Here is a 24,386-nt window from a genome sequence, read left to right on the forward strand (position 1 = left end):
AAAATATCATTTTACAATTAACTTTAGGGCACATTACACGTTCAGATCTTGATTGCTATGATTTTGACCAAGGATTTGGCCGTTATAATCCATGTAACATCCAGTACTCCAAAACATCGTAGAAATTTACCAAGTTCAAAATCCTAACAAGTTATGATTGGCCTTGTGCTTCAACAGAATCGACAAATGGTGCATACATAGACAAGAATCCTTGTCCGAAAAATATAGACATGCAGTTGCGGATTCATTGTAAACGAGGACATAGACTACATATAAATTTGAGTCTTCCATCCAACATAGAACATTGAATCCTCCCACAAAGTAAAAGGTGCACAATAGACCAGAAACTGAAACAATTAAAAAGGAGCATAAAAAAAAAAAAGAACTGCCAGACCATTGTCAAAGGACCACAACATGAGTCTACTACTTTCTTTCAAGGCTTGATTACAAAAACCATAACATAAAAATGGAAGCTAGGATTCCCAAATTAAAATTAAGCCCTCTTCCCTTTTTTTTTGCCCTTTTCTTTGGTTCTCAAGTGAGTTGGGATTTTGACAAGAGTATCACTTAGCCATCATCACCTTGACGAACTCCTCGTAATTTATCTGGCCATCGCCATCAACATCAGCCTCCCGGATCATCTCATCAACTTCCTCATCAGTGAGCTTCTCCCCAAGATTGGTCATCACATGGCGGAGCTCCGCAGCGGAAATGAAGCCATTCTGATCCTTGTCAAAAACTCTGAAAGCCTCTTTCAGCTCCTCCTCAGAGTCAGTGTCCTTCATCTTCCTGGCCATGAGGTTTAAGAACTCAGGAAAGTCAATGGTCCCATTACCATCAGCGTCGACTTCATTGATCATGTCCTGGAGCTCTGCCTCAGTCGGGTTCTGCCCCAATGATCTCATGACAGTGCCAAGCTCCTTTGTGGTGATACAACCTGCATAACAAAATTATTAGAAACAGCAATAAGTTGCTTCTTTTTCTTCTGGGTGCTTATGTTTGCTTATGAGGAACACAAGATATGCAGATATCGGGACTACATACTACATACAGAAAAGTATTGGCATTCCATAAACCAGCGCCCATTTTGCATTAGTTCACCAAGCAAACATAACACCGTTTGTCCAATACACACACGAGCGCAAACAAACATTTGAAAGCATGGTATTGGCAACTATGAAAACCTGATCCAAAACAGCGCACATGAATTTGAAATTTCCTAGCATCGAGAGTAATAAAGAACGCACACGACAAGAACAATACCAGCCTATCATGGAAATTCTAAGAAACTAACCCATCAAGCATTCAACAAATATCATACAACGATAATCCTTGAATCTCATATTTTCTGCAAGAGAAAAATAAATCTCAAATTTCTTACACATGCTTGACATGTTCAGATTTATGTCAACAATCACAAAGTTCCGGAATTAATTTTCCTTTTTTTACAAATCACAAACCCTAATAACACTCAAACACAAGATTAAACCTATTTGAAATTTGAAAATTTGAATCGATCAATCGCAAACCCCTTTCAATCTGTTTTCGATTTTCACAAACGCAAGTAATAATTCCACGAAACAAAATATAAAAAGCAAAAGCCGAATTTAAAAATCAAAATCGAGGATCTACAATTCTCCAATTATAAATCGAAGATCCAAAACCAGAAATACAAGATGCAGATCTGACATAGATAAGGGAATCAAAACATGTAAATAACATGCATAATATAATTGTAAAAAATGAATGGAAATTCGGAAGAGAGAGATCTGAGTCTAACCATCGCCATCCTTGTCGAAAAGGCTGAAGGCCTCCTTGAACTCAGAGATCTGATCGTCAGTCAGCTGATCCGCCATCGATCCCCCTTGATTTCTTCTTTGTGTTTTCCTTTTCTCTTGGAAATTAGGGAGCAGAGAGAGGGGGGGAGTTTCAGACAAACAAGGGAAAGTTGTGGGTATAACGCGTTAAGCTGACACTTTTATATCGGCTTCCAGCGCATCCAATGCATCCCCTCCCATGTCCCATCCAATCATCTCCCTTCCCGTCTCACTTTTACTATTTTACCCTTACTAGCCTTTACACTCTTCCCAAGCTGTGCATCTTCCAAATTACCATTTTGCTCATGTACGACGACTGCTACTCTTCTAGTGACTTCTAAATCCAAATTGCGAGTTCAAACTATAATTAGTTGAACCAAAAATATATACTTATGTTCTCACTTAATATTATAGTATAGTGATATTCTTTTTTACTTATAAGTGAAATAAGATATTTTAGGTTCGATTCTCATTAAAGAAAAATTTGAACCATATTATTACTAGCTCGTTATGAGACTAAGCTCAACTTCCCTCATTTTTTTTATAGAAAATATCATTTGTTCAAAAAAGAAAAATTATCTATTCCATCGTCTCTCTTTTTAATCAAGTGACTTTAGTATTAATTTTTATAACTAATGGACTGAAAAATGCTAAGGAGATTCTTTGCCACTTCATGTTTTGACATAATATTTTATAATTTTAACACGAAAATTGACGTTAAATTATAAGATTGCAGAACTTCCTAGTTAGAGAAAGTCCCTTTAGTATTTCTCTTAATTTTTATATCTATATGTAATATCCATCCAAAGAACTAGTAGACTAAAAACTTCCCAACATCAGGTATGAAGAGAGAGTCAATTCAAGTATATAGTTAATAAATTCAATTCTAATTTATGAATCTGAATATTAAATATATGATTTTCCTTACTGAAAAACTATATAATAATTTACATTAATTTATAAGGAAGGGGAGTCGAACATATAATTTCAGATATAGGGACGAATGCTTTTAAACAATGAAGCCACAAACCACTTGCTAAAAAATATGACATTGAGCTATTATTAACCCTTTAAAATCTTCCTCAATCAGCCCCCATACCTACAGTTACCGCAATCTTCAAAGATGGGACTTTGCAAAATGTGCAGCAAACCAAGGTTTCATGTCATGAAAGCTATTATGCTAGAATTGGAAAATGTAGAAAACTAACCAAAAGCCGCAAACACATGCCAGTGTGTGTTCGATGAAAGAACTTTGGATTTTTCAATGTCATAAAATCAAGTTCAGAACGGTCGATGCTCTATATTAAACCTTATATCAAACTAGCTTTCCCGTTGAAAAAAAAAAGAAAAAAGAAAAAAAAAAAGACTTCGTTTTGGCATGATTGCTTAAAAAATGAAACAGCACCGCAGCAGCATAGCAGCCTAGCAAAGGGGTGGAAATCAGGTTCTTATGAACAAATTCCGACCGAATGTGCGGCCACACCTCCCTGCGCTTGTTGCTTTTGTTTTTAAAGGACATGGGTTGTATCAAGTGGATGATTTTTTGCTGTTTTACGGCTGAAGTTAAATTTTCATTGGTACTTGATTACAAATGATATCAATTTATCATTTGAAAAGAATTAAAAAAGCCTTCTTAGACTAAAAGAAGAAATAAATACTGAAACCTTTATTTATGTCAACCTATAGCTCATTTCCTTTTTATTATTACAATGTTTTTTTTTTTTTTTTTTTTTGTCAAACAATAGATATTGTTAGATTAGATGCCAAATTAGCTACTGACAGAGTTTGAACCCACGCTGTTATGCAAGGACTCAACACATTTCCACGACTGTGGTAATGGATCATTTGCTTATTATTATTACAATGCTATGTAGATTAAATTTGTAACTAACTTTCTAAACTAAATGGTGTGTCACAATAAAAAATAAGTACGTTAATTAACACTTAAGTAATAATCTAATTATCGACTTTCTTGTCATTTAATTTATAAAAAAGTGTTGATAAAGCCATCGTACTATCTTATTTCCCCACCTACCTTTTAATATAAATTTTAATAGCAATTTTACTCTCTTGTAAAATAACATCCAAGACCAAAGAAGAGAAAAACCCTGCTCTCTAGGTTGACAGGTTCGTTCTTCCCCATCTTCTAGAACAACCCACCTCTCTAAATATTCAAAAAATCAAGTCCCTAGTACCTTTGGCCCTTTTAATTTGATATGTTTGTTTTTGGTGTCAGTACCAAACAGCCTTGAAGACTAAGATAAAAGCTTGTCCATAAAAGATATCAACTTGAAAAATAAGAATACTTGAACACAGTGCAATTTGTAGGCTCAACTCAGTTAACAATGAGTGATGCCAATGAATTCCCTTTATAGAGAATACAAGGTATTCAGTTGCAAGGAGATTTATTTCCTATATCAAGACATTTACAAGATAAACATATTGGATAAATAAAGCTATTCATAAGCTATGCAACAGACTTGATCTTGAAGAGGTTTCTGTTTATCCAAACACTTCTTGCAGGTTCGAATGTTAAGCCTGGGAAATACATTTGCTAAATTCAAGTTTTGCTTACTGGAATACTGATGTGGCTGACATGGTTTATCAGTTTGTCCACAATCAACAAATCGATTGCGGTGATAGGCGCAGATAAAGTGGAACACAGAGTGCATAGGGCGGGTGGCGTGCTGGAGGATGGAGAAGAAGTCAAAAATTGTGTAAAATGTAAGTAAAATTGTATAGATGGATCCTCGTTGTGTATCTTGATCAATTGAATCGTTTCTTACTAGATTTCGTTTTACTAAATAAAAAAAGAAGTTTCAATATAAAGGTTATTTGGAAATTCTAGTTGGTAGAAAAATAAAATTTTAATTTTTTAACTTTTTATACTGAGTGGGATTATAACGTGAGCGGAAAAATAAAACACTAAGATATGTCTAATAGAACTCTTTATAAAATTTAGTCACACATTTAATCACTCTAACATTATCTTTTGAATTTTTTTTCAAAATGATCATAACGGTAAGAAAAATATGAATAACTCGAAATTTGAAATTAGAGACTTGAATTGACCAAAGGAAATAGAGGGAGAGTTATGGTGTGGGGCTTTCAAAATTAGCCACGTAGGAAACATGCCAGATTAAAAGACAAATCAGAGTCTGGAGCTCATGTAGTCCCGACTGTATCCAAGCAATTCCTTAAGTCATTTATGTGATATTTAACTTTACGCGTATGCAATGAGAATTTTCAACCTTTTTTTAATTTTTTTTCTTTTTTTTTTTTAACACGGTTTTTACGCGTACGCGGGATGTGAGCTCAGCCTCTCACACGTTGGCTGCCACGTACCTCCGTACTATCTTAAATTATGGGAGGACTAATGTAAGGTCATATTCTATTCAATTTTGACGTATTTGGTATCAAAAGTACATCATGATTAGGCCTGGCAATTTCTGACACGACCCGATAACCCGATACAACACGACACGAAATTAACAGGTGTTTGGGTCGACACGATAACGAATCGTGTCGTTATCGGGTAACCCGATAAGCACCTGTTAAGATAACGGATTGATTCGGGTATATACGTGGGTAACACGATACACGATAAGCAGAATATTATTTTTATAATTTTATAACCCTAAAAAAATACTGTAATAATTATATACATTAATTTTACAATTTTATACCCCTAAAAATTATAATAAATATATATATATATATATATTAAATTAACTATAAAGTTTATAATAATTATAATAATTATATATACTATAATAATTATACCCCCAAAATATTAACTATCTATAATAATTATATATATATATATATTAAATTTTATAAAAACTATAATAATTATTAATTAATAATTTAATATGCATGATGCATTGCATGATTTTGCATCCATTGATGTGATTTCTTTCCATTCAATTTCTTGCCGTTGCCGCCCTTTTTGAAAGAAAAAAAAAATGGAGGGAAAATGAAAATGTTAAGAAAAGTTGAAAATGAAACAAAAAAGTGAGGGAATTAGGGAAAGATGTTGGAGGGAAAAGTGAAAATGATAAGAAAAAGTTGAAAAGGAAACAAAAAAGAGAGGGAAAAATGAAAATTAATAGAAGTGGTGAGAAATTTTTTTTTTTTTTTAAGTTATTAACTTTTTATCACACACATGACATATCTCACTATTTTTATAATGACACACGTGATGTATGTACTATTCCATGTACCAGTCAATTATAATTTATACGTACAAAATAAATAGATTTAAATCTACTTAATATATATATATATACACACACACACACACACGGAACTTGATTGATGGCATATGAATTCTCCAAAACTAATTTCAACGATCCCAACCGTCAAACTTGTTTGTATATGCTTTGAGATCACATCAACAAAAAATCGTAAAAAATAAACATTCAGAGATCAAGTAATGGGACAAAGCTTTTCGACGGTTATAAACGAAAAATCACGACTTAACGGTTATTTTAACTTTGATTTTGATGATTTTTTATAGCTACACTCCTTGACCCTATATGAATACAATGAATGAATTCGATCTTCAATTTAAAATATTTACACAAGTGGATACCACAAAATCTTATGTTATACTTGATGAAAGTATAAATAAACTCTAAGAAGTGTTAGTTAATCTATTGTTTTTATGGGATACGAATTCTCTTAAACTAATTTCAACGATCCAAACCGTCAAACTTGTTTGTATATGCTTTGAGATCACATCAGCAATAAATCACAAAAAACAAACATTCAGAGATCAAGTAACGGGACAAAGCTTTTCAATGATTATAAACGAAAAATCACGATTTAATGGTTATTTTAACTCCGATTTTGATGATTTTTTACAGCTACACTCCTTAACCCTATATGAATATAATGAATGAATTAGATCTTCAATTTAAAATATTTACACAAGTGTATACCACAAAATCTTATGTTATACTTAATGAAAATATAAATAAACTCTTAAGTGTTAGTCAATCTATCATTTTGATGGGATACGAATTCTCCAAAACTAATTTCAACGATCCAAACCGTCAAACTTGTTTGTATATGCTTGGAGATCACATCAGCAAAAAATCACAAAAAACAAACATTCAGAGATCAAGTAACGGGACGAAGCTTTTCAACGGTTATAAACGAAAAATCACGATTTAACGGTTATTTTAACTCTGATTTTGATGATTTTTTATAACTACACTCCTTGACCCTATATGAATACAATGAATGAATTCGATCTTCAATTTAAAATATTTACACAAATGGATACCACAAAATCTTATGTTATACTTAATGAAAGTATAAATAAACTCTAAGTGTTAGTCAATCTATCGTTTTGATGGGATATGAATTCTCCAAAACTAATTTCAATGATCCAAACCGACAAACTTGTTTGTATATTCTTGGAGATCACATCAGCAAAAAATCACAAAAAACAAACATTCAGAGATCAAGTAACGGTACAAAGCTTTTCAACGGTTATAAACGAAAAATCAAGATTTAACGGTTATTTTAACTCCAATTTTGATGATTTTTTACAGCTACACTCCTTAACCCTCTATGAATACAATGAATGAATTCGATCTTCAATTAAAAAATATTTACACAAGTGGATACCACAAAATCTTATGTTATACTTAATGAAAGTATAAATAAACTCTAAGTGTTAGTCAATCTATCGTTTTGATGGGATACGAATTCTCCAAAACTAATTTCAACGATCCAAACCGTCAAAATTGTTTGTATATGCTTGGAGATCACATCAGCAAAAAATCACCAAAAAAAAAAACATTCAGAGATCAAGTAACGGGACAAAGCTTTTCGACGGTTATAAACGAAAAATCAAGATTTAACGGTTATTTTAACTCTGATTTTGATGAATTTTTACAGCTACACTCCTTGACCCTATATGAATACAAAGAATGAATTTGATCTTCAATTTAAAATATTTACACTAGTGGATGTGGATATCACAAAATCTTATGTTATAATTTATATACTTAATAAAAGTATGAATCAACTATAATATTAATAATTATATACATTAATTTAACAATTTTATATCCCTAAAAAGGAAAAACTATAATAATTATATAATATAATTATATATATTAAATTAAATTTAAAAATTGATGACCATTGGATCGGCTGAGATTTAATCTCAACCGTCCATTTCATAATTATATATATATTGAAGATTTTGTAAATGGAGGTGTAAACTTTTGAGAAAGACTTACAATCTTAAAAACAAAAACTCTTTATCCTTGCACATTTAATATTTGTAATAGATTAGTAGTATATGTATTATTTTTTTTATTAGGCTTTTATTTTCGAGTGTAGATATAGTACTTGAATGAGAAATGTTTTAATGTTTTGAAGTAATATTTATGTGGCAATGTGTGGTATGTGCAAATTTTAAAAAAATATATTTTTTTCTTAACGGGTCATAACGGGTTGGGTCACTTTACCCGTTGGGTAAAGTGACACGACCTGTTAAGGATCCGTTAAGATAACGGGTGTGGCACGACACGACCCGTTAAGATAACAGGTGTTACACGAAAACGACACGAACACGATAGACACGACCCGTTTGCCAGGCCTAATCATGATGATTATATTTTTGTAGTAAATTACATTTTGGACCTCAGATTTGGAATTGATTTCAATTCCTTACAATATCTTTAAAATATTTCATTTTCAAACAGCAAGTAATATTTTATTTCAATTTCATACATCCGTTACATTTTCCATCTATTAGTCCGTTAAAAGATGATGTGGCTGCCACATTTGTGTTGACGTGGCTACCAAATTTATGCCGCGTGGCTAAAAAATATTTTTTTATGCATTTAAAATATTACAATAATTTACCCTATTAAAAAAAAAAAAAAACAAACAAACTTGAAACCATCTTCACCGATCCTTTCTCCTTCTCCTTCGCTCTCTTCATGACCCCTTCCCTGTAACCCAAATTCCATATTCCACCCCACCACAACCTCCCTGATCTCTTCAAAACCCACCCCCCCTCCCCACCCCACCCCACCTCCCAACAAAAAAAAAACCCAGATTATTTGTATGAAACCTACAAAAAAAATCCATCAGGGCTCTTTCAGCAGTGCTTGGAGAGAAGGGCTGACATTCCCCAGTTGTCAACGGCGCAGACGATGATAGTGGTGTGGTCATGATGTCTGCGGCAAGGTGGGTGAGGCTGAGGTTGTGATTGAAGGTCGAGAACTGGGTTGGATTTGGGAATTTTGGGTTTTGGATCAGGGGATTTTGGGGGGTTCGGGGTTCAAGAGAGAGAATAACGAGAGTGGAGGAGGGTCGGCATGTGTGTTGTGCGCTTCGGTGAGGGTGGTGAGGAGTGTGAGCATGAGGGGGATTCTAGGATAGGGGTGTGCTCGGGTGGGGAGAAAGGGTGGGGAAGACGAACTGGGTTTTGGCTTTTTTTTTCTTTTCTTTTTTTAATTAATTATTTTAAAATTTTAAAATTTTTATTAAGTGTTTAGCCATGTGGCACAAATGTGGCAGCCACGTCAGCACAAATGGAGACCCCTTATTTGCCACGTCATCACTTAACGGTTTACTTAACATATTTTCTAACGGATATATGAAATTGAAATAAAATAGTACTTGAGATATGAAAGTGAAATGTTTTAAAGATGTTGTAAGAAATTGAAATCGACCCCAAACCTGAGGGGGTAAAATGTAATTTACCCATATTTTTGTTTAATGTTTGAATTATTGTATGTATTTTGCATGATGTTGTTGTGAAATATTCTCCAGTTATTGTATTCTTGTAGTGTTTTTCATCTTTTACTTATTCGTCACTAGCTCTTCTATATTTCTATCATGTTGTCGATATTGTGCAGTTCTTCTTCTTTCATATTATTCTAGTATTGTTCATCTCCATCTTCTTGTTCTACTTCTCTTTCGTTGTCTTGTAGTCAGTTAATGCAATTTCTTTCTTGAAATTTTGGGGCTTCCAATATGGTTGATGAGTATTTTTTGTTTTGCTGTAAATATATATTTGTTCATCTTTTGGTACCAATAACATATCATACTTAAAGTCTTTAAACTCATATGAAGCTAAAATTTGAGATTCTCGATATCTCAGAATGTTTTGTCGTGTAGGAGTCCATCTGTAAAGTGATATGGAGGACAATCTAAAAGATTTTCATTTATCATGGCAATATGCCTACCTTCTTCCTTGTGCATATGCATATACCAAAGGACTATTGATAAAACTTAGACAAATTTGCATCCACTCTTCTAAGTAATCTTCTACTACTTTCTTAAGCTTATCAGAAAATGATTCTAATTCGGAATATGGTTAATAAATATTTTGTCAAGATAGTCAAACTTTAAGTTCTACTACATTATATTTTTTCTTATGCTCTCTCACATTAATTCTGGCCAAAACTATATTAATCTCTGGTTTACAATTACAACTCTATGTACTATCACAAAGGCATGATAATATATATTTATAAGAATATCCATTCATGGTTTTGGATCAAAGATGTACTGATACAAAGCAAATTGTAATTGTAATTCTTAAGTGGACTATGACGCTTTGTTTAGGATTTCATATTGCATATCCATTTGATATGTTGTTAATTTTGCTTTTTAGATTTCTTCGTGTTATCATTTATTAAATCTAATGGTACAGTAACATCATTGCCCCTTGATTTTGCTTTATTTACACCAGTACCATCAAAATTGCACTATTCATGTTGCCTATGGAATGGGGCCTTAATTTTGTTGTACAACAATTGTGCCATTTGTGGTAATAACAATTGGTAATATCAATGCTGCGGCTATGGCATTATATCAGTTAATAAATTGGAAAGGCTTTGGGTTTAAATTGTTGATTAGTGATTATTGCCTGTTTCTAAACGGGTTAGCGCAACAATTAGATAAAGATTTACAGGATTTTGCCTACTCTTTAAGAATTCATCTAATTTTGGGAATAATTACTTCTTATCAAGAGATTAAAGTTCTAGAGGATGGATAACTTTAGTTTAGGTGCAGCAAAAATATGGAAGATTTTGCAGTTCTGGATTCTACGTACAGTTTTTACTGTCTTTTGTCGGTTTCCATTTGCAATTGCATGCAAGTTTTTCGCGTGGTTCTACTTCGTGTTTTCGATGAATTCGGTGTTTAGTAGCATTGTAAGTTTGTAACTACGATATCCGAAGTGCATGTAGTAATATGTTAGTAGATGCAAAATATTGCTGTTATTGACCGTGGATGAGGATACGAAATACCGCTTTTCGATTTTTTGGGGTGAATTCAGGCCAAGCTGACAGCAGCAAAAGAAAAGTTCGGGAGAGAAATCCGTGTTTTTCGAAACAACATCAGCATCTTCTTCTTCACAAAGTCAGCACATTTAGTGCACTGCTCTTCTTTGCCGACCTAGGTAGTTCAGAACTGACCGCGCAGCATCTTGCAACTGTAAAACAACTCAATCAAAACTTCAGAGCATGCAGAGTTTATTGACGCAATTACGGTCTCAGATACTGTTTGCTATTCTTTTGTCCCCTCCCTTAAAGTTTATGCATGCATTCATGTTAATCCCTAAAAGAAGACACATTATTATTAGGGTTCTGCTTATGTCCCCAATTATATTTGACTAATTGGGACAACTGTTCTAAAAATTTCCGCCTAGCGCCGCCTATGCGCTATGTAATAGCCTGAAAGATTTAAGTATATGAGTTGATATTCATAATTATGAATATGTGGAGAAAATTGAAAATAAATCGATTTATGGTTATGAAAAATTTAATTGAGAAATTTTAAAATTTTATTACCGGAAATTATTATAATTTACGTCGTAAAATGTATCGATAAGTGAAAATGATGAAAATGCTCCAAGTTGACTAAACGTAATTTTATGAGGACGTATTTTATCCTCATATATTTTATCATATTTCTTGATATATTTGGATAAAGGACAATTCCATGAGCATGTAGGCGAAAACCGTTCGTGAAACAGAGTTATAACGAATGAGATATTAACATTTAAAGTCGAGGACAAAATGGTCAATTGATCATTTTCTAGAAGGCTCCAGATTTTTGGAGCAAAATATGGGAAGCCACGTGTGTGGCCAAGATTGAAGGAAGAAGATGAGTGGATGATTGAGATGGAAAAGAGAAGAGAGAAATGAGGGAGAGGTGAAGCCCAATCGGAAAGAGGAGAAGGGGGACTAACCAATGAGAAGGAAGGGAAGGGAGAGAAAGGAGGGAAGGAAGGTGTAGCCAACCCGGACCCTAACCCGTTTATAGTCAAGACCCAGTCTCTGACAAGGTTTTCCGTAGCCTTTCCGACGCTTTTCACGGGATTTTTCCAATGAACCACCACGATCTACCACTTGTATACAACTCAGCGACCTTCCAGCTTGTATCTTCACCCAAATTTGATGGGTTTTGGCTCCCGTTTCACTGAGAACGAGCTCGTCGGGTTTCTGATGTACACGACAGTGATTCCGCCGATCTTGAAGCAAATTTTGTCGACCACCATCATGGGTTGACTCCTCTTAAACCTAGGAACAAGTCCCAAGCCTTGGTTGGTGTGACGGAGCACTTGAGAGGTCGAATCGAAGGCTACCCTTTTTAGGGTTTTCAGCGGGTTCGAGGAAAATTGGGGATTTCCTAGCGAAATTGGCTTTGGTCACAGGTATGAAACTTGCTCCACTCATCGAGATCTTCATTCCTGTAAAATTTGATAATTTTTAGAGTTAGTTAGAAAATTGGGCTTCCGTTCACTGGAAACCACCACCGGCGGCAGCGCTTGGCCAGTGGGCCAACCCTGCATTTTCATGAAAATTTTGATATTTTAAGTCCGTAATTGGTACCCAATTGATGTGATTCGATTATGAAAGCTAATGTTGAATATTCCCGTTACTAGAATATTTTCGGAATTGGATAAAAGAATGAATGGTGAGCTACGAGAGGCTTGATCCCGCTCAAGGGTACGTAAGCAATCTAACAGAGGTTAGATGCAGCCTTAAATAATCGAGATTAATCTTTTGTTGGGAATTTGTTTTAAGAAAAGAGATTTGGTGATTAATTTGAAAATTTAACCTTATGTTTTTGGTAATAGATTTTGTGAGTGATTAAGAAATTTAATTAAAGAAATTTGGTTAAAGGTAGTAGTTAGTTAAACAAGAGTTTAATTTTGGCCTATCACCGAAATTAGTTTCTGAAATAAAATTTTCGGGTCGGGGTGTTACACGCTAGGTGGCTGGCCACCGTTCCGATTAATGTCTAGGCATTTGAAAATTAAGAAAGGGTGCCTAGACCGCCTAGGCACCTACCTAGACCCACTTAGACACCAGCCTAGGTGGCGACTCACTTAGGCATAAAATAGATAACTTTCATTTTGCGTTTTATTTTTTTTCAATAAATTGTAATAGACTTTTGACAAAAAAAAAAAAAAAAAAAAGAGAATTGTTGAATACTTAAATGAGCACATATTATGACACACCCCAACTGAGATTAGGGCATGCTGGCGTCACGTGGAAGTGACGTAACCATGTGCACGGTGCAGAAGCTAAGAAATAATAATAAAAGTACGAATAAAAACAAACCTAGCTATACACAAAGTAAATAACATACATGTGCAAGCGTAAGTGTGAGAAACAAAGTTCAGAGCACGTAAGACCTAGTGCTGTCCGGGAGAAACAACACTAGATAAACACACCCAAAGGTGGTCCTACACTGGTGATAATCTGTCAGATAAGCCGGGAAAATCCTCTGGGGAGCCACCAAAAGCGCTAGCCAAACTAGAACCTGGAGGGGTGCAAAACAGAAAGCGTGAGTGGGTAAAAACAAAGCTTTTCAAAAACCATTTCATAAACAAAGTTCTAACCCCTCGCCGTAAAACCTGTATACTTCCCAAAAAAATAGAATATATACATATATATAAATCATGCTCGAAAATATGCCATGCCAAATGCCTTGAATAAAATGCAAGTACTCAGGTAATGCCAAATAATGCCATGTAATCTGTCAGCCGCAGTCACCTAACATGACCTGTACGGCTGAATTTAGAGCTCAAATCTCCAACTCACTAACAATACCTGCACACAAGTCGGAACCACCTAAAGTGGTCTGTACGACAAGACTGGGTGTATAATAAGTATGCTCAAGTGCTACGATCACGTAAAGACTGGGCGAATGATCGCGGGTCACCTACGAGTCAGAACCACCTAAAGTGGTCTATACGACAGCACTGTGCACCTAACTTGGATCCAAGATGAGCGTGTGGTGCGGGAGGTGAACATCATGTGAAGGACTGTGCCCAACTCTGGGCGGGAGCACTAACACCGGGGGTGCAGGTTATGAGCTCTCTATGCATCTTATATCACCACTAAGCATAAATATAAACCATAACTTACCTGGCACTTATATGTGTGTCTGCAGCACCAAACATATGTATATATGCAACTAATAATGCATAATTAAACAACAAACATAATGCATGGCATATAAAACATATAAACGTTTCATTTCATTTTTTGGGAAAAGCATAGGTATATAGGTATATACGGAAAACCAAAAGCCCACTCACTGGTATGTAGAAGGGTCGTAACCCCCTTGCCTCAAGTGACCGCGCTCGTCCTCGGGATAGGTCTCACCTAAATGCGAAACAACTATAAAAAAGTAAATTTTAAAGCACATAACCAACATTACGAAATAACTTCTCATACAATGCTCAAATGGGGTGTATGAATACACCAACGTGATCTACTCAACCTCACGAACAACCCCATATTTTTAAAATAATTTTTTGATGCCGCACGCGCCCCCACGAGTTGGCCAAGGCACGTGCCTGGCACACTGACGGCGTCAGTTAACGCCGTCAGGAATATTTCGTTAAATCTAACTGATGTCGTTAACGCCGTTAGGAATATTCCATCCAAACTGACGGAATATTCCGTCATCTTCTCTGGCCAAACTCCGGCGTCGGAAAATCGGAAAAAATTCAAAACTTCGTATCTTACTCGATTTTCAACCAAATTTCATAAAATTGATACCAAAATGAAGCTTACAACAAGAGGAACAAATCCATACCACTTTCAAGCACTAAAACCAATGGAATCTCATCGGGAAAACACCACCAACTCCGGCCAAACCTGCAACTCACGATCCCGACGTCCAAAACCTTCAAACGAAGCACCCCGAGCCTCCTAAGGACCTCACCAAGCTTCCTACAAGCTTGAAATTCCCAAAACACAAGAATTAACGTGTGCATGAACAGTGACCAAAATCAGGGATCCCGAGTTCGACGTGAAAACGAAGGTATCTTTACCTGAAATGGGTATGGTTGAACTTCTAAGGACCTCACGAGCACGAATATGTAGTTTGTTTCCTCGATCTACCACGATTTCGACTTGTTTTGGTGTTGTACGTACATATGGAGAAGAAGATAGGAAAGGGAGAGAGAGAGAGAGGGTCTCGGGACAGATAGGGTCAACAGGAGAAGGGGATGAAGATGATGATGGATATGTGGCTGGGATGCAACCAACCAAGAACCCAAAACAACCACACAAACAACAATTATACATTAGGGGCAAAACCGTCATTTCACCCCTACAGTACGAAAAGTCCGGGAGGGGCTGTCACACATTATATACTTGTTCCCCATGTTTTCATTATGTTCCAATACTTCATAATATATGTGTCATTCTATTTTGTAGTTTATGATGAAATTATATATATTTTATGTCACGCCCTGACCCCAAAATATTTATTTTCGGGAATTAATTTTGTTGATAGGCCCAAATTAAAATCATAGCTAATTTATTTTTATTAATCTTAATCCTCTAAGTCAAACATTCAAATCCTTACAAGCTATCCATATTTTCTTAATGTCAAAATCATATCCTTAAATTAACAATTGAATTCACTATCATTAGTCATCATTCACCAAATAATTTCCTTCATCCCATGTGTAATTCATAACCATTATTCATTTACCAAACATACAATTCATACTTCCAATTTAAAACCATTTCCTTCTCTTAGGTCAAAATTTCATCTAAATATCAATTCTCAATTATTAAATCCCACTTATTTTATGGCTGCATTGGTTCACATTTTCAAAATTTTAAACCCAAAACTGAAAATATCCAACATATACCACAATTGTATTAGCATTCAAACCACATCAATCTAGATCTCAAAAGCATGATTCGAATAACGAAATTCGCATAAAAACACCATGTCGGCTCCCTAGCCGTGCGCCGCCGCACCCGCCACCGCCAATGGTGGCCGACCGCCTAGGCTAGCCGGAAAATTCAACTATTTCTAAAAATTCCCAAATTTTACAAAAATGAAGATCTCAAAGAGTAGAGCAAACTTTATACCTGAGGCCAAGTCCAATTTGGCCTGGAAAGGCTCCAATTTGCCTCGAACCCGCCGGAAACCTATAAATGGATGGCCTCGATTCGTCACCTCCGGTGCTCCGCCGCCCCTACAATTGTTTGGGCTTTGTTCTAGACCTCTAGGGAAGTTTATTGGTGATAGTAATTTGATGGAATTGTTTCAGAATTGGGGAATCGAAGACACGGATGCATCGCACCCACTGGTGCGGGTTACACTAAATCAAAGCCAATTCCCCAATATTTTAAGTTGAAATTGGAAGAAGGAGAGTCACTGAGTTGAGTGAAGGAGGTGGTGATGTCCAACTCACCAGAAAAATGCCAGAATTGGCGTCGGAGCTTGATATCTCGGACCGAGTCACGCGGGTCAAAAAGGAGACCCCGTTTCCTTCTCTCCCCTTCCTCCTTTCCCTCATTTCCTTCTTTTCTGATTGGACCGTGCCCAATTCCTTCTCTCACAACCCGCCATGTGGCTCCACTCCTCTCTGCTCCAGAAGATTTGGAGTCCTCCAGAAATTGGTCAAATGACCATTTCACCATTTTCTTTGCTCGTTTATATCTTCTTCGTTATAACTCCGTTTCACGAACGGTTTGCGCTCACGTGCCCGTGAGGTCGAGCTCTATTCAAAAATATAAATTGTGACCTAAAAAGATCAACAAATTTTAAATAATTAATTTCCAACTTCAAACTTCGTAACTAGTTTAATTTAAAATTAGATTCAAATAAATTAATATAATTTCTCAAAAAAGTAACATAAAATCTCGATAACACATTACGTAACTTATAATAATTTTTAGAAACAAAACTTTAAAATTTCCCAATTCTATTTCCATAATCATAAATCAATTTATTCTCGATTTTCTCCACATATTCATAATTATGAATATCTATTTCATATATTTAAATTTTTTCCAGGGTATTACATTTTAAGTGTAAACATATACTTATTTACCTGAAATATAATGGATTTTGTTAAATCTGTCTAGTCCGCCTAGGCGCTAGGCCCCAGCTCACCACCCAACTAGCGCCTAGCGTCTTTTAGAACCTTGATTGGGACACATACCTTGATTACTGTAGAGATATATTTTGACTTGAAATTAAGAGATGATGGAGAAATGATTAGGAATGCTACTGGCAGCAAAACATCACAACTAATCAAAACCAATTTTACTAATTAGGACAGTTTCTATCACCAAAACTTGATCATGAAAAAATCCAAGTAATGCTGCCTTGCTTTCTTTTTCTCCCTCCCTCCTCTAACCATTTTTATTTAATTTGATCAACTATGTTATTGATTGATTCTGTGTTTCCAGCATTTGGATGGTTTTTTTATTTTTTTTATTTTTTATTGGTGAGAAGGGCCTAAGTGGCTCTAATCCTGTTTAATTATGTTTATTGTCGTCATTACATTAATTGAGTGTCCTTGCCATCTTTCGATCTTTCATTTTCATTTTCGTGATACATAGGTATGTTGAAAACTTTCCCAATTCATCTATGCTTACACAATTATATAGGTGTGTATGTACAACTTTATACATGCATCTGCGGAAATACATACGTTTGAGCTTGGTTTTTTAATGTGGTAGAAACTAACACACAAATTAAACCCTATAAATTATGCAATCGTAGCACGAGTAAATAGGGATCGTTCTATTCTGGGGATTATAAGGGTTGCTAACCAACACAAATTAAACTTATAAAATTGAAAACTAAGTTAAACTAACAACAAAACAATGAGTGGGGGGGGGGGGATATTTTGGACGAATTTAACTAAAACAAAATTAAATGACAGCAAGTAAATTAAGTTGTGAATGAAAATATGGATGAAATGATAGCTAAAGGATTTTTCTCCACACATGAAACATATGCATACAAATCGATTACCAGTTATTCTTCCTATAAACCATGAATGACAATGCCCCAAATTAACTGTGAACAATACTAATTAACTCTCAGATTTTCCTAAGTTCATTGAATTGAACTCAGCGACACAACCAAATTATTCTTCTCAAGTTCCCTAACTATGAAAAGCATGATAGAGATACATCTCAAAGATCATTAAGTTCTGTGAAAATCATAAGCATTGACAAGGCATGCATAACTATGAAAAGCATGATACTCCTGCCAAGAATTTACTTAACTCAATCATGACTAGTGACTTTTACTACTTACAAATATAAGTTCATAACGATTAGGTGGAATTCCCTTATATTCTAGCATCAAATCCCTGCATACAAACTAAGTATGCATCCTTAATAAACATACGAGAATAAGTTTTCTATAAAGCATATAAGTAAATTGCATTCATGTTTTATGAAACAATAACTGGATGGAATCAATTTATATAAAACATATGATCATGGCTTCAAATTCACCTCTAGCTAAAAAGAAACTTAGTTCCACATGTTTATCATAATTGAAAAGCAATCTAAAATAAACATTGAAGCTTAAAACAAAGATAGAAAGAACTTTGAAAATTCTAGCAACTTCAATGGACGAATGGTAGGAGCGGCACACCCTAAATCGTTGTAGGAATTTCATATATATAGGGGAAACGGCTGAATCCAAGGAGGAAAGGGTTTTGGCGTTTTAAATTATTTTAGAACTTTAAGAAATAGGTGGAAAGTGTTGGAATATGATCAGGATTCTTCCTTGCAGTTGGAGATAAGATAAGATAGAATAAGATCAATTTCCTCTCCAACTAGGATTCCTCTTTCTTGTGTAATTCCTTGTCTTCCAAGTCTCAACTTTAATTTCTTCAAAGTTTAGCACATGTCTAACACCATTTAAACACCAAAAACGTCTAGCCCATGTGCTATCCACGCATGTTATCCAATCGTAGTCCAAAATTGCTCCAAATTGCTCCATTTAGCTATTTATTGTCATCTTTACCAAGTGAACCTACAATAATATGAAAATAACTTAAATTAGCAAAATAAATGGAAATTAACTAAGTAAATACAAAGAAATAAGATAACAAAGTCGGATAAATATGCTCTTATCATTTTTATTTTGGATTTATATGCTGGTTGTGAGATTCTGGCTGTTTGAAGTTTATGATTTTTATTTTTATTTTTTATGAAAGTAACTTATGTTTGCTTACTCGACTGTGGTTATTCCGATGTAGTGGTTGTTGGGGAACTTTTAAGTCGAGGTGGACTTGGGCTTTGAGAATTTCCTCTTGTTTCCCTTGGTTCGGTTTAGTACTAAGTCTCGGAATACCTCGAAAGAGTTAGCTTGTCTTAGGAAATATCCCGATTAGATCAAAGACTCGAAGATAGCATGATTTAGGCAAATAATGACTTGATTGAGAAAAGCGTGGTGTGGAAGCTAGAAGTTCATCAATTTAGCATGTTTAGAGAGAGTTGGTGTGGTTGCATGGTGTTTTCTGGTAGACAATCTAGGTTTCCTAGGGTAACAACAAGGCTTATGATGGCTGGAATTTTAGTGGAAGGTTGTAAGAAATACTAAGGTTGCATGGATGATGATTCTTTAGGCTTGGAGTATGTTTTTGGGTTAAATATAACTCTCTGGCTTATTTCCTAGGTGGTTTTTTCTTCCTACGTTTCTTCTATCTCTTTCTGTTACTTCCTATGTGTTCTAACTCCCTTCTTTATGTAAGTGAAGGGCTATTCTCTAGGTTTCAAGGGAAATTCCCTTTATGGCTTGATCTTCCCCTTCTTTCTCCCTAGGCCTCATATTATTCCTTTTTTGGTGTAAGATAGTTGCACTGTTAAGACCTACATTTTGCTTCTTCTTGAGACGCATCTTTCCCAGGGCGACCTTCTGCATGAGCTAATTCTGGTAGCACGCTTCACGGCTTTCTCGCATTGGTTGTTTGTGAAGGCTGGGAAGGGAAAGTTAGCATTAAATGCCTGACTTACTGGGGTTAACATGCATTTAATGCAAGAATCTAGTTTAGTCATAAGTAAAGGAGTTGGCTTGCTAGGGAAAGAGGTAAACTAGGCTAGTTTTCTCTCAAAGATGCTTGTGTGAAACAAGTTTCTAAAAAACGTTAGACGCTATTCGGGCAGCGGGATAGCACCTAGTGTTTAAGCGGCTAGGTGGGGTCTAGTAATGTGAAATATTATAACACTCAAATTAAAACCCTATGATTGTAGTATATGAAAGTAGGGATTGTTTTAGGCCGGGGATTAGAAGGGATGCTAATCTACTCTAAACTGACTTAAAAACACAAAACAAAACTTAAAAACACTTAACTAGACTTATATGACTCAAAACAAACTAAAAAGACTCAAAACACACAAACTAAGTTAAATTGACTCGAAACAGACTCTAAGAAGTTATTTGGACGAATTTTAGACTATTAAGACTCAAAACACTAAATTGGATAGATTTGAACACGTTTCTAACTAATCTAACACACTTAATTAAAGGGGAGATTGATTTGGACGAAATTGAAGTAAAAACAAACAAATTTAAAGACTCTAAACAATTTGAACGAAATTGGGTGAAATATGGGTGAATGGCTAGCTAGAGGGTCCTTCTCCACACATGACACACATGCATGCAAATCGATTTCCAGTTATTATTCCTTTAAACCTTGAATGACAATGCCCAAAGTTAATTGCATCGCACAACCAACCATCAGATTTTCCTTATTTCATTGAATTGAATGAATACGCATTACAACCAAATTATCTTTCTCAAGTTCCCTATATGAAATGCATGATAGAGATACAAATCAAAAGTCATTAAGTTCTATGAAAATCATAAGCATTGACAAGACATTCATCACTATGAAACGCATGAGACTCCTGCCAAGGATTCACTTAACACAATCATGACTAGTGACTTCCACTACTTGTGAATATAAGTGAATAACTATTACGTGAAACTCCCTTATATTCTAGCATCAAATTCATGCATGCAAACTAAGTAGGCCTCCTTAATCAACATACAAGAATAAGTTATCAATCAAACAGATAAGTAAATCGCATTCATGATTTACGAAACAATAATTGGATGAAATCAATTTATATCACATATATGTTCATGGCTTTGAATTCACCTCTAACTAAAACGAATTTAGTTCCTCATGTTCGCAAAACAAAGATAATTAAACTTAAACATTAAAAACAAAGATAGAATACACCTAGAATGGGGATTTGTGTGAATTTAGGCTCTTGAGGTGTGGTGGATGGTGTGGTGTGAATTTGGGGTAGAGGGTGGTGGTTTATGAGTGTTGCGGCGTCATGTATTTATAGGGTGAAGGGAAGGCACGAAATTAGGCTGAAAATGAGAGGAATTAGGACTCCAAATCACCAAAGAACAAGGACACATTCAATCAAATTCCAAGGAGGACAAGGAATGGTCATTGTGGCAGATTCTAGAACTTCTAGAAGGGTTACATGTGACATAAACTTAGAGCACGAAAATAGGGCTTCTAGAACCTGATATTTAGGTGATTTAATGTGAAAAAAGAGTCCTCTTTGAAGTTGGAATTAAGGTAGGAAAAGATTAGGATAGGATAAGATAAGATAAGGTTGGATAAGGTTTGGATAAGATAAGGAAATTTGGATAATATTCCTTCTTTGTAGCTGATTCCTTATCTTCCAAGTCTTCAATTTAATTCTTCCAGATGTTAATCACATTCCTAGCCTCTCTTGATCTTCAAATTCGTCCATCCACCTTGCTCCATGCATGTGCAATCCATTCCAAGCCCAAAACTGCTCTAAAATGCTCCAAAATACACTTTCTTGCCAACTTTGTCAATTGAACCTAAAAAGACACGAAAATAGCTTAAAACACTCTAACAAGTAGAAATTAGCTATGTAAATGCAAGAAAACAAGCTAACTAAGTTGCATAAATATGCTCCTATCATCTAGGCGGACGCCTAGGCGGATTTAGGTAATTTTTATGTATATCTTGTAAATAAGTGCATATTGACACTTACAAAAAATTATACTTGTATGAAATACATGGATAAGATAATAAAAGAATGATAAAATGCAAAAAAAGTATCCAACAAGTCCAAAACACATTAAGCATATATGCCATATAACCATAGTGAGGAGTATTATAGGATGACACATGTATAACAAACTCACAATTTAAAACCACATATTTAGCAGATTTAAGTAAATTTATTATATATCGTATAAATAAGTGTTTGTTCATATCTAAAATATACATAATTTTATTTAGAATGATAAGATAATCAAATTTAAACATTAAATAATATGTTCTTTTTTTAAGCAAGAGCTTTAGCATTTTAAGTACATAATAAAAATACATATGGTATGGTCTTAAAAAATAATAATAAAACATTGTAATAAAAAAAGAATGAAAAGTAATAACGGGGTTAAGATTGGAAAAAGAAAAGGGTATAAAATGTAGTAAAAAAAATGGTGAGGACCATTCAAAGAAAACATGCAGGCTGCAATAGATGCTTTACCTAGATGAAAGATGGTGGAACCATCTTAATTGAATCATGCAAACTGAATAATGATCCATGTTTACAACCAGACAAAAATAGAAACAATATTAAAAACAAAATAAATATGTTATAGTCGTAATAAACAAATTAGCCTTATGCAAAAACAACGATAAAAAACAAATAAACAAGTTAAACAACGCAGGAAACTAGAAGAAAAAAATAGATAAACTAATTAACTAGCACAAGAACCAAGGAAAAAGAAAATAAAGTAAAGCATCATCTTCATCTTCCTCGCGCTGAGTTGCACAACGGCTCTGCAACAATTTTTTCCAAATTCCGGCGTGCTCTACATATGCTTTCCTAGCCTCCGCCTAACACCGCCCAGACCTGCATAACTCTGCCTAGTCCCGCCTAATCCCACCTAGGCGTCCGCCTAATATATTTATGATTTTGTGCCCAACAGGGCCGGTCCTGAGTTTTTTGATGCCCATTACAAAAGCTCAAAATGTGCCCTTTTTTAATACGGAAACATATGTTTTAAAAGAAATATTTAACGAGGATAATCACATGTATGTGTAAAAAAAATCTTCACTAATAGCATGCAAAATGGCTTCCAATTTCTGTCATGTATGTGTAAAACTTTATTCACATCAACCAAATTATGATTAAAAACAGATGGATAATCACATATACAAACCTGCAAATGGCTTTTGACTTCATCATTAGTAAGCCCATCAACCTTCATTAACTCTCTAATTTGTTTTGGTGTAGCAGCTGCAAGAAAAAAAAAACCAATCACAAAACGCATTAAACACACATCCAATACATCCCAATCCAATCAGATATTCATCCAGTCATATAAAATAGAGGTATTCATCCATTTACCCCTGAACTTTTAAGGATTGGCCAACACAAATCTCCCTGTGCAACATTTCCAGAAAAATGCTTTCAAAATCTTCACTGCAAATCCACAAAGACAAGTAATTAATGTTTCATATCAATCATATTGACAAACAAACTAAACAACCTCCTCAAAATTTTAACCCAAAAAAATGTACCAAATGTGATATTTATTAACATAATCAAAGCAACTAAACAAAAACCAAAATTGAAAGTAATAAAAATAAATTGACCCATAAAAAATACAAAAATAAAATGTATGAACAAAGGTCAGAAATTAGAGAGGGAGTGTATTAATACATACATAGAGGAACCAATTCCTGAGAAATCTGATGTCGAACCTGTACTGAGCTTAGTGAGATCCGACCCGGAATCCCTTCCAGAGTGAAAATCTTCTAGGGCTTGCTTCACAGACCTGGTTCGGTAACTAATTTTAGTAACAATTTGAAGAAATGGAAGGGTAAGAGAGTGAGAGATTTATCAATTTTGCATAGTTTGGGAGAAAAGAACAGACGGCAGACAAAGTGGGGGTGGGGAATTGAAAAAAAAAAGGGGGACAAGTGGTCCCCTTATGTTATTTTTTTTTTAATGCCCAAAATCTGGGCCGTTCTATGTATTGTCAAAATTGGGCTCTTGCCTTCCAATCCTTATTTTGGCATCTGGACAATTTTTTTTATACCTATTTTGGGCTCTGGACATTTTTTTTTATACCTAATTATTTGTATTTTTTTTTTCGTGGTGCCCTTTTCAATTTTGGGCCCTGGACAGTTGCCCTAGTAACATTGGGCCTAGGTCGGGCCTGGTGCTTGATTAAAAGCTAATCGCAGCGGCAACCGAACTCCCAGAGCCTAGGCGGCCGCCT

The 24,386-nt window shown here is 34.9% G+C and overlaps 1 protein-coding gene across 2 annotated transcripts in view; it reads right to left on the bottom strand.

The window, feature by feature from the left end:
* Positions 1–271: 271 nt before the first annotated feature.
* Positions 272–24,386, bottom strand: part of LOC137713858 (calmodulin-7) — a 62,258-nt gene continuing 38,143 nt past the window's right edge. The window contains exons 2-3 of one of the 2 annotated variants that reach the window (XM_068453212.1): positions 1,781–1,919; positions 272–937 (exon numbers count right to left, since the gene is read on the bottom strand). In XM_068453212.1, coding sequence (XP_068309313.1) covers positions 564–937; positions 1,781–1,856 — 450 coding nt within the window. In that variant the 5' untranslated portion in view covers positions 1,857–1,919 and the 3' untranslated portion in view covers positions 272–563. Of the gene's footprint in view, positions 938–1,780; positions 1,955–24,386 lie in introns of those variants that run through there. The other variant, XM_068453211.1, reaches the window with a different exon arrangement.

The sequence above is a fragment of the Pyrus communis genome, chromosome 13, assembly GCF_963583255.1.
Source record: "Pyrus communis chromosome 13, drPyrComm1.1, whole genome shotgun sequence".
NCBI classification, from domain to species: Eukaryota; Viridiplantae; Streptophyta; class Magnoliopsida; order Rosales; family Rosaceae; genus Pyrus; species Pyrus communis.